Source organism: Littorina saxatilis, linkage group LG2 (genome assembly GCF_037325665.1).
Source record: "Littorina saxatilis isolate snail1 linkage group LG2, US_GU_Lsax_2.0, whole genome shotgun sequence".
Taxonomy (NCBI): Eukaryota; Metazoa; Mollusca; class Gastropoda; order Littorinimorpha; family Littorinidae; genus Littorina; species Littorina saxatilis.
In genome coordinates this window covers 103,356,239-103,372,537 of record NC_090246.1, presented here as the reverse complement: position 1 = coordinate 103,372,537, position 16,299 = coordinate 103,356,239, and the positions used below count along the sequence as shown (strand labels likewise).

Here is a 16,299-nt window from a genome sequence, read left to right as displayed (position 1 = left end):
TGGGTTGACACCCCTTTCAGCGCCGGCGGCACTGTTTTGATCTGTCCTTTGTCCCGTTGCGGGCATCGGCGTTTTCAGTGCAAGGGCGGTAGCCGCTGGCGCTGCGCTTCCGATTTACCGGAACCATAGGTCCTCCTTTGTAATTACACTGTGTGTTCTTTCCTGGAGTTGACCGTTGTCTGGCCTACGGGCGTTCGGGCTTCCGGCCTCAGTCCACGCAACCTTTGCTTCCGCATTGTGCGGTTTTGGTCTGTTGCGTTTCTGGCTTTGTCCGGATTCATTGTTCTTCTTCCTGACACTTCCTTTTGGGATGTCAGTGAGTGAGGAACAGCTGCTGGCCTACGGGCATTCAGGCTTTCAGCCTCGGCCGTGACAAGTAGTCTCTTCACTGGTTGGGTGTTGCGTCAACTGTTTATACCTGGTGGCTTCGGATGTTACCTCCTCTTTTTCTTACCCTCTTACGGGAGGGGTTGAGACAGGACGGTTTCCGGGTGGACGGGTTTCCGGTTTTCCGGTCATCCCGTTCAGTAGTTTTCCACTGGCAACTGTGACTTCGGCCGTGTCAGTTCTCTTGGCTATTCTGTTATACAGTCTTTAGCCAATGATCAGACATGTTCTGGATTTCCGTCGAAGCTCTTGGCTTCTCGCGAGGTCTCGACGGAGGTTACTTCCAGATATTTTATGGAAGTACATCAGCTTCCTCTTTGGTTGCATTCAGCGATGTCGGACTTCCGTTCCGCGAAGGAGTTTTTTTCCTACTTCCGGTTCAATAGTCTCCTTCAATGTGGGTACCACCTTTCGCAGGTTTTTGGCTAGTCAATCTCCTACCTGAAGTGGTATCCACGGGTTCCGGTTCTGCTACTCGTTATTCACGGGTCAGTTCCGGAACACGCTCAGCCTTGGCTGTCTTCGGCTACACAGGCTTCGGTTTTGGGTTTCTTCTTGTTATAAGAAGTTCTCTTTTCTGAAGCTGGGTCGGAACTTGCTGGCGTCTTTGCTCTTCCGCATACACCTTTACTGGTAATGCAGGAACTTAGAGGATTTTGGACGTCAGTTTTTGGAATTTGCCTCTTTGTCGGAGATGATCGTCAGAGCGCCCTCGCGCTCTTTCCCGGAGTCACTGAACCTTTCACATTTAGCGTGTATCAGGACCCTGATGACATCTCCACTCTTTTAGTCAGCCCTGTTAGGGTGAACGAAGAGCAAAAAAGGGGCTGTCCTCCCTTCACCTCACTTTACAGTCAGGTGTCGGAGGGACTTGTTTCTCTCGCATTCTCAGTTCTCTGAGCAGGCTAGGAGAGACACTTGGGCTTTGCTCGGGGTAGAGGGACCTACTTTTTGAACTTTGGTGTTTATACCAGAAAAGAAAGGTAGATTCAGTCGAATAGAGATCAGCAGATCTCTGACTTCTCTCTACAAGGGTTAAAACAGAGCTAGCCTCCTCAGAGGAAGCATTCTCAGGCCTCTGGACAATTTAAGCCGGCGGCCAATAGGCAGTCTCTGCCTGCTTCTCGATTGTCGAGAAATAGATCACTTTCGGGCAGGGAGAAGGGCAGCCCTAGCAGCAAGCCTCTCCCCACAAGGAAGTGCCCCCGATCACACCCCCCCCCTCCTCCGCCCTCCACTTTGGCGATGGCGGGGGGGTCTCCTCCTTGCAATTTTCATTGGATGGTCTCTGTACACAGCCAATAGTTTGTTGGAGTGGTGAGGTCGGGCGACTCCCATCGATCTTATGTGTGCATATTTGCTTATGCGTCAGTCCGATCTTTTAACAGTGATCTAGGCCCATCAGCTCGAGCACCCGCTGAGGTCTCTTCTGGTCGGATCTATCGCTGTTCCTTGGGTATACTGCTTCAGTCCTCAGTTCGTGTAACAGTAGTTGAGCCACGGGCTGCTGCAGTGGCACTTCCGGTTTTACCGGAGAGGTTGTTTCTTTCAGACGCTTCATAGGTACGTCTGAGTTTTGGAACAACGGCTGACCTTTGGGCATCCAGGTTTTTTAGCCTCGGCTGGTGCAACAGCCATTCCACCTGTTTGCGGTGATGGTTGTTGCTTTCCCTTTTCTTGTGGCTTCGGACTTCGACTTTCTTCCTTTCTTCTCATCTTAAGCAGGAGATGAGATAGGACGATTTCCGTTTGAGTGGGGTCTCCTGTCTTCAGGCTTCCCCGTTTTTTCTCACTTTTTGCCACAAGCTTCTGGACTTGGTCCTGGTTTGTCTTTCGCCGAGTCTGACTCTGTCTTTCTCTAGCGATCAGACTCATTCTGGTGTTTCGTCCAAACTTAAGCTGCGCTTGAGTTGGCCTCGGAAGTAACATTCAGATTTTCCTGAGGGGGCATTGTCTTTGGCAATGTATGTTTGAGGAGTCATTCTATGTGGCTTAACACCTCTCTCAGGTTTTTTGGCTACTCCTCTCCTTTTGGGCAGAGGGTTAGCTAATGTTCCGGTTTTTCTTTGCTGTGGGCTTTTAGCCCAACATCTTATTTGACAGCCGAAACTTACGTTTCTTACGTTTACTGTTGGTACTTTGATACATGGTTGTCCTTCGGGCTTCATGGCTTTCAGCCTTAGCCTGTGCTATAGCCTCCTGTCTAGCGTGGGCGACTATGACATTTTCGGTTCCTGTGACTTCGGATTTGGCTCTTCCTCTTCTTCCTCGTCCTAGCACGAGGTGAATCAGGACGACTTCCGTTGGGTCGGGTTTCCTTTTACAGTCACCCTTCTACCACAGGCAACTATGACTACGGCGTTTGCCCGTTGATCTCTGCGTCTGACTCTCAGTCTTTCAGAGTTAGTCAGACGTGATCTACTTCCTCGTATTACCTCTCTCTCTGCTTTCGCATTGACTGGTAGAGGATTACTGGCGAACGTCTCTTTTTTGGGATTTTCCTGTCGAGGTGGGCTCTGGTACCTTGTACGCAGATGTCTCTCTCTCTATCTTGGTTAGATATTGGTCACTCTTTTCTGGAGCTGACCTTTATCTCACAGTCCTTTCGGGCTTCACTCCATCCCAAGGTTGCATACTTTAGCATGATTGTCTGACGGTCTCCGTGAGGTTTGTCCTTCACTGTTCTGAGTGGACATCCTTACGCACGGATCGTTTCTAGGGTGGCATTTCCTTCCAATAGAAAGGGGGGGGGGGGGGGGGGGCAGCTTGTCTTTCCCCCTACTCGGCTCGGGTTAATCCAAGGCTGGGGTCTCTTTCTGGGTCGTTTGGTCCAGCAGATCGGAAGAAGTGCTGGGCACAGATTTCTGGCTCTCTGATGTTGTCTTTCGCAACTTTTTGCCTGAGAGACATCTCGGCTGTCAATCAAGATGGTTCTCAGGTCCTTTCCTGCCTTTTTGGCAGTGGGCCAGTTCCTGGCTAGGGTTTAGAGTGAGTTAGATTTTCTTTCTCACTTGGCCCTTTCCTGACCTTTTGGCAGCAGGCCAGGTTTTTGGCAAGGTTTTAAGAGTGTGTTTGGTTTTCATTCCCACCGCCTTGTTGAAGCTATCTGCTTTTATGTGATTCGGAGTAAGAATATGTAATCTAATCGAAAATTTTTAAGTAAATTTTCATTTGATTAATATACTTACCCGAATCACATAGTGTATTCCCTCCCGCCAACCCCGCTTATTTTCTTTAAAGCCGTAATGAGGATTCCACGTGGTGTAGCAGTGGAAGTGACGTCACATACCCCGGTACGGGAGGTAACTCCCTGGGTATATAGTCATTACCATTGCTATGTTTACCTTTTTGTGGTTGGGTTGCTTCCCTTTAAAATCGTTTAAGACGGGTAGCCTTTTCAGACCTTAGCATTTCAGACTGCGTCAATGCTTTTATGTGATTCGGGTAAGTATATTAATCAAATGAAAATTAATTTTCGATTTGTTCTTTCCCTTAGTAAATGGTTTGGAAATAGGTATGATCCAGTCCTTTCTCATTGTTCTCTCGCGGTAGAATTTAATTGGCTTTGACAGAATGGCGCCGAACTGACTGGATTCAAGTCATGAAGGTCGGAGAGGCCAGTCTGTGAACCTTCCACCCCCCCCCCCCTCTCTCCCATGTAACCTTTCTGTATTGACTTTTTAACCCCTAGGGCACTTCTCCTGTCACTAACCCCCTACGCCTTTGTTTTTGACCAAAATTTCAATCAATTTGATTGAAAAATGAGGGTGTGACAGTGCCGCCTCAACTTTTACAAAAAGCCGAATATGACGTCATCAAAGACATTGATCCAAAAAATGAAAAAAAACGTCCGGGGATATCATACCCAGAAACTCTCATGTCAAATTTCATAAAGATCGGTCCAGTAGTTCACTCTGAATCGCTCTACACACACACACGCACGTGCACACACAGACAGACACAGACACAGACACACACACACACACATACATACACACGTACACACACACACACACACACACACAGACAGACACACACACACACACACACACACACACACACACACACACACACACACACACATACACCACGACCCTCGTCTCGATTCCCCCTCTATGTTAAAACATTTAGTCAAAATTTGACTAAATGTAAAAAGGGTGAGTCTGACAATTAAAAGAAAAATCGAGCTTATTCAGAAGCTGGAAACTGGCTGCAATAAAAGAAAGGAAGTAGCTGAGGAATATGGAATGTGTGTTTGTGTGTGTAAGGGAGGGGGGCGTGAGTGTGTGTCCGTGTGTGTGTGCAGAAAAAAGCAAGGAGGCTCGAAGAACAACAGCCAACAGGTGAAAGATTAATGGGAATATATCTCACATCAAACGCAATTTGTGGACACGGAAATAAGAACGTATTGTGAAAAAAAGTTCGGTTATATTGAATTTCTGAAGGAACAAGGAGGGAAATTCAATATAACCGAGAATTGCCTGTATTGAAGTTCCGGCTATATTGAAGGTCTTCCCGGGTCCCGTGCCACTTCAATATAGCCGGGTTTCACTGTACTTGTTACACACAGACGAACACACATACATAGACACACACACACACACACACACTCTCTCTCTCTCTCTCTCTCTCTCTCTCTCTCTCTCTCTCTCTCTCTCTCTCTCTCTTTCTCTCTTTCTCTCTCTGAGAGAGAGAGAAAGGAGTGTGTGTGTGTGGATGTGTTTACAGAGATGGTTATGTACAGTTTATTTCTTCTGTAAATTATATCCCCTTGTCTAAAGGGCTTTTAAAGCTGAGGACAATAAACTCTCAAAGCCTCTCTCTCTCTCTCTCTCTCTCTCTCTCTCTCTCTCTCTCTCTCTCTCTCTCTCTCTCTCTCTCTCTCTCTCTCTCTCTCTCTCTCTCTCTCTCTCTCTCTCTCTCTCTCTCTCTCTCTCTCTCTCTCTCTTTTCTTTTCTGTAGCTTTTCTATCATTCTTTCTTTTACCCATGTATTCGATATAAATATGTATTCTGTATTCATTTGTTTAGTAGAATGGAGATTTTATGTTTATCATCTACATACGAGAAACCTGTTGAATATACACTGTGTTTGATTGTGGTTAACTTGTAACTGCATACGATTTTGGTGTGACATGACTATTTTGCGAGGTAATAGTCAGACTCAGAGGTTTTGCACTTTGTTCACAGTGTTGATAACCAATGAGTGTTTGGTATCAAATGATGCGTCGAAGAATTTCCATTTTATTGATGTATTTCTTTATAACGGTTTTGATGTAGTTTTCTTAGTGCAGGAGTTTTTGTGTATTTTTGAGGGATTTTAACTGTAGCTTCTATGGAGGCTGACAGCAGCCTCGAAACTCTCCCCCCTCCCTCCCCATTTTGTTCTGTGGTCCCAGAGCGACGTTTCCATTGGTTCCTTAGCTGTGACGTCAGGGACAGTCATGGAAGGTATATAAGCTGTTAGTTTCTGAGGTTCGGGGGAGTCTTGGCAACCAACCTGGCTTAAGTGTCTAAATGGTACACCAGACTTCCCACTTAGAGTTACAGCATTGCTTCTGTGCCTGTGGAAAAGGTTGTGGGAGGGTCCCAACCTTAGCACCGAACGGTTGTGGGAGAGTCCCAACCTAGTACAAAGTATTTGTTGTCATCTCTAAGTTGTCCTCCGGGGTCTGAACAACCAACCTGGCTTAAGTGTCTAAATGGTATACCGGACTCCGCCCTGTGGACTGAACTAACAGGGTTAGTAACAAACGTTCCGCAGTCCCAGGTTACCACACGGTGAGTAAAGTGGCGTCACTTTACTCTTTTACTTCTACTCAGGCCCTGAACCCCTGCCTAGGGTACCTACGGGTCATGCCCAAATTTTCAGCCATTTTAGGACTTAGAATATATTTTTAAGGTAGTTCACTGGACCCGTTAAATATAATTTGGTTTCTCCCAAAAGTTGGTTATTTTTTAAGTTCGATCTGTCTGCTATGCATTCAGCATAAAAAAAATATAGGGTAGTGGGTTCGTTTCGGAGTATGAGTCTCGGAAGACAGTGCCCGTTTTGAATTTTGGACCGAAAAATCGAAAAATTGGTATGTTTTGAAAACGGCCAATTACACAAACATCTGCATAGGAATAGTCATTTAAAAAATATCACCCAAAGCAGCAATGGGCAGGTAACGAAGTGCACTGGTAAACGAAAATGTTGCGCATACTCAAACTTTGTGATGTCACGTCTTTTGCCAGAGTTTATTTTAAATTTGTTCCTCATGTTGAGGTATTTTATTGCTGGTAGCCTGGAAATAAATTACGATTTGATGAGATGGGTTGTAAACGCAAGAGCGATCAAAACGGCATTAAAAAAAAACAAAAAAAACCGACAGGTTGGTAGTGTTTTTAGGGGGGGTTCACTCCCTTGATTAACCCCACCCTTTGCACTATTACTGTCCAGTGTGCCTCAGAAAAATATGTGTCACGATAATGTAAAGGGCTGTTGTCCGATCATTTGTCTCAGATATATGAGCCAACTAAATTATGTTTTTAAAAACCACTGTTACATATGACCTCTGTTGAAAGTCAAAGGTCACAGCAACTTTGAAAGGCCACAAGTCCGATTCAAATGTAATAAAAACGCCAATCAAAAGGTGGAGGTCACTTGTTTGATACAAGTGTAATAATAAAAATTAATAATCAAGGCTTGGTTTATAATTTTGCTTAATAGTGCGTACTGTTATTTGTTACGGTTTGAAGGCTGGGACTTTTTGAGGGTGGAATTAAAGCAATTTTTCGCCTTATGGGCCCCTTATGCCTCGAAGGACTTCAATTATTGTATTATCTGCTGCCAGCGTACAGTAGAAAGAGGGCTGCATACACAAGACACTTGTTCTTAATACTACTGGCTGTTATTCTAGTTCAAACACCGGTTTTAACATGTGGTATTCTGATGCAATCACGCTGTGAGCATCACGGGTTGGGAGACACTCTCCTACCTGCTACCGGAGCTTCAATGTTAGCTTTGGTGATTATTACGATGTCACTGGCAAAGAGAACGGCTTTGTACCGATTTCATTATATGCCCACGTGTTTTTGACCTCGTGGTTGGTAGGCGTGTCGCATTGTTTTTATTTCTGGCGGTGTCGTCATTTTCTGACGTCACCACACTTCCGCTGCTGAAAAATGTGACGTTTGTTCTATTTACGTCATTCGAATGTTCGACGTGTTCTTCTTCTTCTTCTTCTTCTGCGTTCCCTGTTCGATGTGTTCGAATTCCCAGCCTGCCAGGAAAAAATGGCGACACAACTCAGTGGCTTCCCTTTGTGTATGAAGAGTAATATCCCTGTCTCCATTTGACCTGCCTTAAGTAGGAAAATTACAGGAATAGAGTGAACCAATGTACAGATATACTTTCTGAAAAGAACCTACGCCTTGTATTGAGTTGTTTTCATGGTTTGTTTTGATTCAATACAATTTTGAACTTCACCTGCCTCTTCTTGAGTTTATATTGTGTGTGTCTGCTTGTCCTGTCGTGTGATTGCCATCCTGACAAATGACCTTCAAACACGTATAACATCTAGGACACAGACAGTTAGAGTTAATGTGAAGCTCGTCTCACTTTCGGGGTACACATTGGTGTCAGAAATGTGAAGCTAAGACTGCTCGGCTTTACACTATTATCTGTTTCGAGTGGAGTTAATTCTAAATCTTTCAACATAAGCTTCTTCTTCTGCTTCAGCGTTTGACGGTTGTGTCACTAAAACATGAGCAATTACAGTTTCTTGACTAAAATGGTTTGTGTAGGTTATGTCTTTTCTCTTACATAGATTCTGCATCTTGTAACGTTTCGGGGTTGGGTTTTCTTGCTTTTCTGGATGAGTTTACCTTGCATCATGTTATTGTATTATAGTAATTTATTTTATGTACATTACAGATGAAGAACAGAGGCTTGCCAAGCAGCTAAATGAAATGAGACTGATGAGAGAGCAGTTCCAAAAAGATCTTGAAAATATGCGGGCTGAACAGAGGCAGCTTATAGCACTCCAGAGGTGCGTATCTCTTTCACAGCTCTTTTTTCTTTGTGCCAGATGTCTTGTTTCTTTGTGCCAGATGTCTTGTTTCTTTGTGCCAGATGTCTTGTTTCTTTGTGTCAGATGTCTTGTTTCTTTGTGTCAGATGTCTTGTTTCTTTGTGCCAGATGTCTTGTTTCTTTGTGTCAGATGTCTTGTTTCTTTGTGTCAGATGTCTTGTTTCTTTGTGCCAGATGTCTTGTTTCTTTGTGTCAGATGTCTTGTTTCTTTGTGCCAGATGTCTTGTTTCTTTGTGCCAGATGTCTTGTTTCTTTGTGCCAGATGTCTTGTTTCTTTGTGCCAGATGTCTTGTTTCTTTGTGCCAGATGTCTTGTTTCTTTGTGCCAGATGTCTTGTTTCTTTGTGTCAGATGTCTTGTTTCTTTGTGTCAGATGTCTTGTTTCTTTGTGCCAGATGTCTTGTTTCTTTGTGCCAGATGTCTTGTTTCTTTGTGCCAGATGTCTTGTTTCTTTGTGCCAGATGTCTTGTTTCTTTGTGCCAGATGTCTTGTTTCTTTGTGCCAGATGTCTTGTTTCTTTGTGTCAGATGTCTTGTTTCTTTGTGCCAGATGTCTTGTTTCTTTGTGCCAGATGTCTTGTTTCTTTGTGTCAGATGTCTTGTTTCTTTGTGTCAGATGTCTTGTTTCTTTGTGCCAGATGTCTTGTTTCTTTGTGCCAGATGTCTTGTTTCTTTGTGCCAGATGTCTTGTTTCTTTGTGCCAGATGTCTTGTTTCTTTGTGCCAGATGTCTTGTTTCTTTGTGCCAGATGTCTTGTTTCTTTGTGTCAGATGTCTTGTTTCTTTGTGCCAGATGTCTTGTTTCTTTGTGCCAGATGTCTTGTTTCTTTGTGTCAGATGTCTTGTTTCTTTGTGTCAGATGTCTTGTTTCTTTGTGCCAGATGTCTTGTTTCTTTGTGCCAGATGTCTTGTTTCTTTGTGCCAGATGTCTTTTTTTTATCCCATTCTTTACTCTTTATCATCTTTTTTGCAATACATTGGAAATAATATGTGCGCAATATAAATTGCATAAAATAAAAATAAATCCCTGCGCTTAGAACTGTACCCACGGAATACGCGCGATATAAGCCTCATATTGGTTGAATACATTGAAGAAAAAATATAACACTTTAACAGAGCAAGGTTATCTTTTTCTAGTTAATTTTGTTACAAAATTGACATATCTAGTAATCTACATATAATGTAAAGAGATACAATGTTTTGTGATAAAACCCTCTTTATGCTGTAACGTATTTAACCTGAGAAGCTAAAGAGCAAGTGTGTAAAGCTACATTCAAGAATTGATTTCTTCATGAAATGTCTCACACCACTGGTTTGGCTTTCACAGACAGGTGCAGCCGAGTCCAATGACCACGGACACAGGCAGCAGCTTTCGCAACACCCCTAGCTTCAGCAGCCAGCAGGCCTCTGCCCCTCCGTCAGACAGTTTTAGCGCCGGTCTTCCGTCTGCTCCTTCTTCCGCCAATAGTTTCAGCGCTCCCCTGTCTTTCGCTCCTTCTTCAGCAAGCTTCAATGCACCTGCCTCAGAATCTGCCAACTCCAGCCTGCGTCGACAAGTGGAGAGAGCATCTTCTTCTGCATCTACAGGACTGCAGAATGCCAGCTTGAACAGCAGTCAGAGGACTCCAGTGTTTAACACCACAAGGCCCAGCGGGCCATCTTCAGGCAGCGGTGGCCGTAACCAGCTGCAGCAGTCTCGTTCAGGAGCGCCTACTCCTGAAAGCAACACCTCAAAGCATGTAAGGTCTTTTTTTTAATTCGTTGATTGTATTGACTGCACACAAGCAATACTACACAACATGTAAGATGTGTTTGTCTTACACGCAAGCAACACCTCTGTGCATGAGTGGTTTTTGTCTTACACGCAAGCAACACCTCTGTGCATGAGTGGTGTTTTATGGTGAAAGTTACACTTTTCAGGGCTGTTTCCAGATTAGGATGGGGGAAGCAAATATATATGATATCTTTTCTCGTTTCAGAAATGCATGCTTTTTTCTGTGCAATGCTTTTTTTTTTACTGTAGTATAGATGAGCTTTTCATGGCAGAGGTGAGAAAAAGATCATTACTTCAGAATATCTTTCACATTGGGTAGCTAAGACCAAGAGAGACACTGAGAGGATAATTGAACACAATGTATTAATGCACAGAGCTTGACCATTTGAACACAATGTACTTGATGCCCAGAGCTTGACCATTTGAACACAATGTATTGATGCCCAGAGCTTGCCCATTTGAACACAATGTACTTGATGCCCAGAGCTTGCCCATTTGAACACAATGTATTGATGCCCAGAGCTTGACCATTTGAACACAATGTATTGATGCCCAGAGCTTGACCATTTGAACACAATGTATTGATGCCCAGAGCTTGACCATTTGAACACAATGTATTGATGCCCAGAGCTTGACCATTTGAACACAATGTATTGATGCCCAGAGCTTGACCATTTGAACACAATGTATTGATGCCCAGAGCTTGACCATTTGAACACAATGTATTGATGCCCAGAGCTTGACCATTTGAACACAATGTATTGATGCCCAGAGCTTGACCATTTGAACACAATGTATTGATGCCCAGAGCTTGACCATTTGAACACAATGTATTGATGCCCAGAGCTTGACCAGTGCGTCTCCTACCATCAACACGATAGAAGCGCTGCAGATGGTGCAAGGAATGTACAACGCCACCCTGGAGTGCGACAAGATATTCCCCTGGGCGCCAGAAGACACAGAAATGACAGGTGAGTGAAGAAATGAACAGTTAGAGATTATATACAGTTGAAATATATTTATCTCACTGATACTTTCAGTTGCTTGTAGAGATTGATCACCTGGGCACTATGGTAAAAAAGGGAAACAAAATGGTTGGGACTTAGCCTTACCAAAGGCACTGAGTAATTTTCATTGTAAAACCAAGCAAAGAAGAATATGTAATAAATAACAAGTTCACTGGAGAAAAAGGAATTATTGTAATATTGTGAGGCACAGAATGATCGAACAAACAAAGTGTGAAGGAACCTCACTGAGATGAACAGTGGCTGATCAACTTACTCCAACAAACAAAGTGTGAAGGAACCTCACTGAGATGAACAGTGGCTGATCAACTTACTCCAACAAACAAAGTGTGAAGGAACCTCACTGAGATGAACAGTGGCCGATCAACTTACTCCAACAAACAAAGTGTGAAGGAACCTCACTGAGATGAACAGTGGCTGATCAACTTACTCCAACAAACAAAGTGTGAAGGAACCTCACTGAGATGAACAGTGGCTGATCAACTTACTCCAACAAACAAAGTGTGAAGGAACCTCACTGAGATGAACAGTGGCTGATCAACTTACTCCAACAAACAAAGTGTGAAGGAACCTCACTGAGATGAACAGTGGCTGATCAACTTACTCCAACAAACAAAGTGTGAAGGAACCTCACTGAGATGAACAGTGGCTGATCAACTTACTCCAACCCTCATTTTTTAGACCTCCTAAAAGCGGGGTGTTAAGAATAGAGTCTTAACAAATGAGTATTAATTTACAGAAGATATGAAGAGAAAGTCAGAGAAGGGGAGGGGGGGGGGGGGGGGGGGGTGTCTTTAAAAGTTGGTTCCGCTCTAACACTTTGGTCTGTGTTGTGCAGAAGCTGTGCAGGCTCCAGCAGTCTCTGCCCCCATCATGGTGTTTGAAGAGATGAAGCAAAAACCTGCAGCACCAGCGGCAGTGTCCATATTCTGTGATGAAAACCCTGCTGCTGACCAGGAGAACAGGTATAGGCCTATAACACTGCTTGCCTTTCTTCTGCCCCCTCTTGCTGCACTTAAAATTAAGTGAGCATTTGTAAGATGCTTGTGTGTGCTTGTGTGTGTGTGCGGGCGTGTGTGTGTGTGCTTGTGTGTGTGTCACGAAGTGGTTTGCATGTGAATTAAATGTACGTGTTCTGCCCTATTGCACTGTCTCTACCCTTTTCACACCAAACACTTCAAAAACAGAATTCGGGAGGATGCAGGCTCATTATTTCCTCAACCAAAAAAACAACATACTTCTTCACTTCAAATACATCAATACGAAACAACTTTTCGACACACAGTTCGCACAATCTTTCAGCTTCCACTCAATGCATGTAAATACATATTATAACAATACTTTCTCAAATATAGATTAACGCACACAAGAAGGTACCGACAGACACTCACGAGTTCGAATCACGGCTCACTGCATGTCGCCAGTTCACTTCCTTGTCCCGCTGAATCCTCGTAGAATAATGAATTCAGATGCCAACACACACAGATGCCAACATACACCTTTCACTGAAGATGCCAACACACACCTTCCACTGAAGATGCCAACACACACCTGTCACTGAAGATGCCACACACACCTTTCACTGAAGAGGCCAACACACACCTTTCATGTTTCTCCCCGAGAAACCCTTCCGCCCTTAGCGGAAACAACCGTCGTCAGCTACGACCGGTATCGATGAAGACTCCACTCGTCTAGTCATCTGCGCCGATGTGGTCCCTTGCTCACCCACCATCGTCCCGCACTTCTCCCGTGTAAGGACCCTCCCTTATACGCCATGGAAATCCCTCATGGAAACTCCTAAAGAATTTAACCAAGTCTTAATACAACATTCTCTAAAACCATCTCTTCTTCCAAACGTTCATGTACCACTCATACATTCTCGTTCATTCCACGTTCACATTCCGTCCACATTCAATATCCAAACTAATACTTAATCTATGAATAACACTCCCCATACAAAGCATGACCGTCTTAAACATAACACAAATGCGTAGCAATTATGTTCAAGAAATTCCCCATGAAAACCGTGATACAATTACATCAAGAATTCTCTCAACGCTTCACACTAAGATTTGATGCACTTTGTATACACTAACCTTTACACTCCAGCTATGTATTCCAACGTCAATAATATACAACATAGTAAATCATTTACCTCAAGAGACCCGTCTCTTGAAAGAGTACTTGTTCCCAGAACAAGTCTGACACGCGCCGACAACCTTCCCGGTTGAAAATCTCAAACGCTGTGTCGTTATTTACCCCTGACCAGCTACATGTCTCAAACACAGCTCATCTCAAGCTAAAGCCAGTTTTGCGTGAAACACCTGAAACACGTGAATAACGCTCGCCCGTCTCTACGCCTCGCCTGTACAACATTTAGGGAGGTTAAAAACACGACGTGGTTTCACCTCACAAATATGCTACTCACATCTTTGTGACAGTGTGTGTGCGGGCGTGTGTGTGTGTGTAAGGTCAATACAGCAAAACTTGAAGATTTCCTTTGTGTGAAGAGTGTATCAGAGTATAAGTGTCTGTGAATTGTTCTTCATAATAGATCACTAGCCACCATTTTTAAAACACTCTTTACCTTTCTGGCATCTCTTTTGTGTCATTCAGAAGAAAGATTACCACTGCATGGTGTATAGAACTGTGTCATTCAGAAGAAAGATTACCACTGCATGGTGTATAGAACTGTGTCATTCAGAAGAAAGATTACCACTGCATGGTGTATAGAACTTTGTCATTCAGAAGAAAGATTACCACTGCATGGTGTATAGAACTTTGTCATTCAGAAGAAAGATTACCACTGCATGGTGTATAGAACTTTGTCATTCAGAAGAAAGATTACCACTGCATGGTGTATAGAACTGTGTCATTCAGAAGAAAGATTACCACTGCATGGTGTATAGAACTTTGTCATTCAGAAGAAAGATTACCACTGCATGGTGTATAGAACTTTGTCATTCAGAAGAAAGATTACCACTGCATGGTGTATAGAACTGTGTCATTCAGAAGAAAGATTACCACTGCATGGTGTATAGAACTGTGTCATTCAGAAGAAAGATTACCACTGCATGGTGTATAGAACTTTGTCATTCAGAAGAAAGATTACCACTGCATGGTGTATAGAACTTTGTCATTCAGAAGAAAGATTACCACTGCATGGTGTATAGAACTTTGTCATTCAGAAGAAAGATTACCACTGCATGGTGTATAGAACTTTGTCATTCAGAAGAAAGATTACCACTGCATGGTGTATAGAACTGTGTCATTCAGAAGAAAGATTACCACTGCATGGTGTATAGAACTTTGTCATTCAGAAGAAAGATTACCACTGCATGGTGTATAGAACTTTGTCATTCAGAAGAAAGATTACCACTGCAAGGTGTATAGAACTGTGTCATTCAGAAGAAAGATTACCACTGCATGGTGTATAGAACTTTGTCATTCAGAAGAAAGATTACCACTGCATGGTGTATAGAACTGTGTCATTCAGAAGAAAGATTACCACTGCATGGTGTATAGAACTGTGTCATTCAGAAGAAAGATTACCACTGCATGGTGTATAGAACTTTGTCATTCAGAAGAAAGATTACCACTGCATGGTGTATAGAACTGTGTCATTCAGAAGAAAGATTACCACTGCATGGTGTATAGAACTGTGTCATTCAGAAGAAAGATTACCACTGCATGGTGTATAGAACTTTGTCAAACAGTTGCTAATGCATCAGGGGTTGCTTTGACTCGTGAGTGATTTGTGTTGGTTGACGCGCAAGATTTACTATCCTTCAGTCGTACAAACAAGTGCATACAACACCCAAAAAATCCATTATTTTTTGCACAATTTTGCACTGAGCGCAACCCTTCTACACGTAGTATGTATCAAATTTGAACAGATCTTTTACCTTTTTCAACAGACAGCCACCTATGGGTAAAAACCAGATGAAGCCAGGCGCCCAGGGGCTGTCTATGTCAGGTGGAAGAGCTCCACTGTTTGAAAGACCTGTTGCCACTTCCAAGTTATCTGCTCGTGCTCCCTTGCCTGCTGAGGTCAGTCATCTTGAAGTCGTGGAGTGGCGTGCAAAAGAAAATGCTCAATTGGGTTGGAACCAAGTGCTGGGTTACACTAGTTGACATTGAGATTCGTTTGGGGTTTGAAACAAACCTGACCAGTGCTTGCAATAATTTACTCACATGATGATAAGTTCACTGCTGTGAATAATTAAGTTTGTAAGTTGTGGAGTTGGGTCAGTTGATCCAAGTTATTAGTACTTGTTTACAAACTTTTTAGTAACTGCTGCAAAAAGTGGGGAGCTGCAGCCATGGTACATGACTGATCAATGAAAACTCATCTTCCCTGTTATTCCAGTGGATTAGACGTGCAAATGTTTTAAGTCAACACAACAGGTGCTGGTGTATCTTTGTACAGGCAGTGCCAGAGGATGACATGATGGGGGAAGGCACAGAGTTCTACCCTCACTATGACGTGACGCTGGCTGCTGTGGGCTCACAGGACAGTTTCGCTGCTGCCGCCAAGACGGCGTCCACACCCTTTGACATGAACAGGAACCACCCAGGCCATCTGCCGGCCAAGACGGCGTCCACACCCTTTGACATGAACAGGAACCACCCAGGCCATCTGCCGGCCATCAATCTCAGCTCCATCCAGCCACACAAGTGAGCGGGCTGTTTAGTCAGCTTAGAAGGTGGACTTGATTACTTGTTATGGTGCAGACAGGGTTTCAGAACAGCTTCTTGGCATGCTTGTGTTCTAGGTAACCATTGTGTTCCCATGGTAACCATTGTGTTTGTCACTGTTGGTGGGGGTTGGGAATTGACCTTTTTTTTTATCACACTTTCTCATTTCTCATTTTGAAAATTAGTGCATTTGAGTCGTTACATGATGATGTTAGTTATATCATATAGTTTTAAGTAATGCCCCTGCTGATGGAAAAAAGAAAAATTGTGATTCAATGTTTACGACTTTGGGAGGAAGGGGACATGGGGCAGAGGGGGGATGTAGCAGCAATTTGTTTTGTCATG

At 43.6% G+C, this 16,299-nt stretch overlaps 1 protein-coding gene across 1 annotated transcript in view; it reads left to right on the top strand.

The window, feature by feature from the left end:
- The window catches only part of LOC138955261 (mitotic checkpoint serine/threonine-protein kinase BUB1 beta-like), a 64,904-nt gene that overhangs the window by 17,973 nt on the left and 30,632 nt on the right, over positions 1–16,299 (top strand). The window contains exons 8-13 of the mRNA XM_070326901.1: positions 8,305–8,419; positions 9,785–10,196; positions 11,076–11,202; positions 12,095–12,221; positions 15,174–15,306; positions 15,686–15,933. Coding sequence (XP_070183002.1) covers positions 8,305–8,419; positions 9,785–10,196; positions 11,076–11,202; positions 12,095–12,221; positions 15,174–15,306; positions 15,686–15,933 — 1,162 coding nt within the window. The remainder of the gene's footprint in view (positions 1–8,304; positions 8,420–9,784; positions 10,197–11,075; positions 11,203–12,094; positions 12,222–15,173; positions 15,307–15,685; positions 15,934–16,299) is intronic.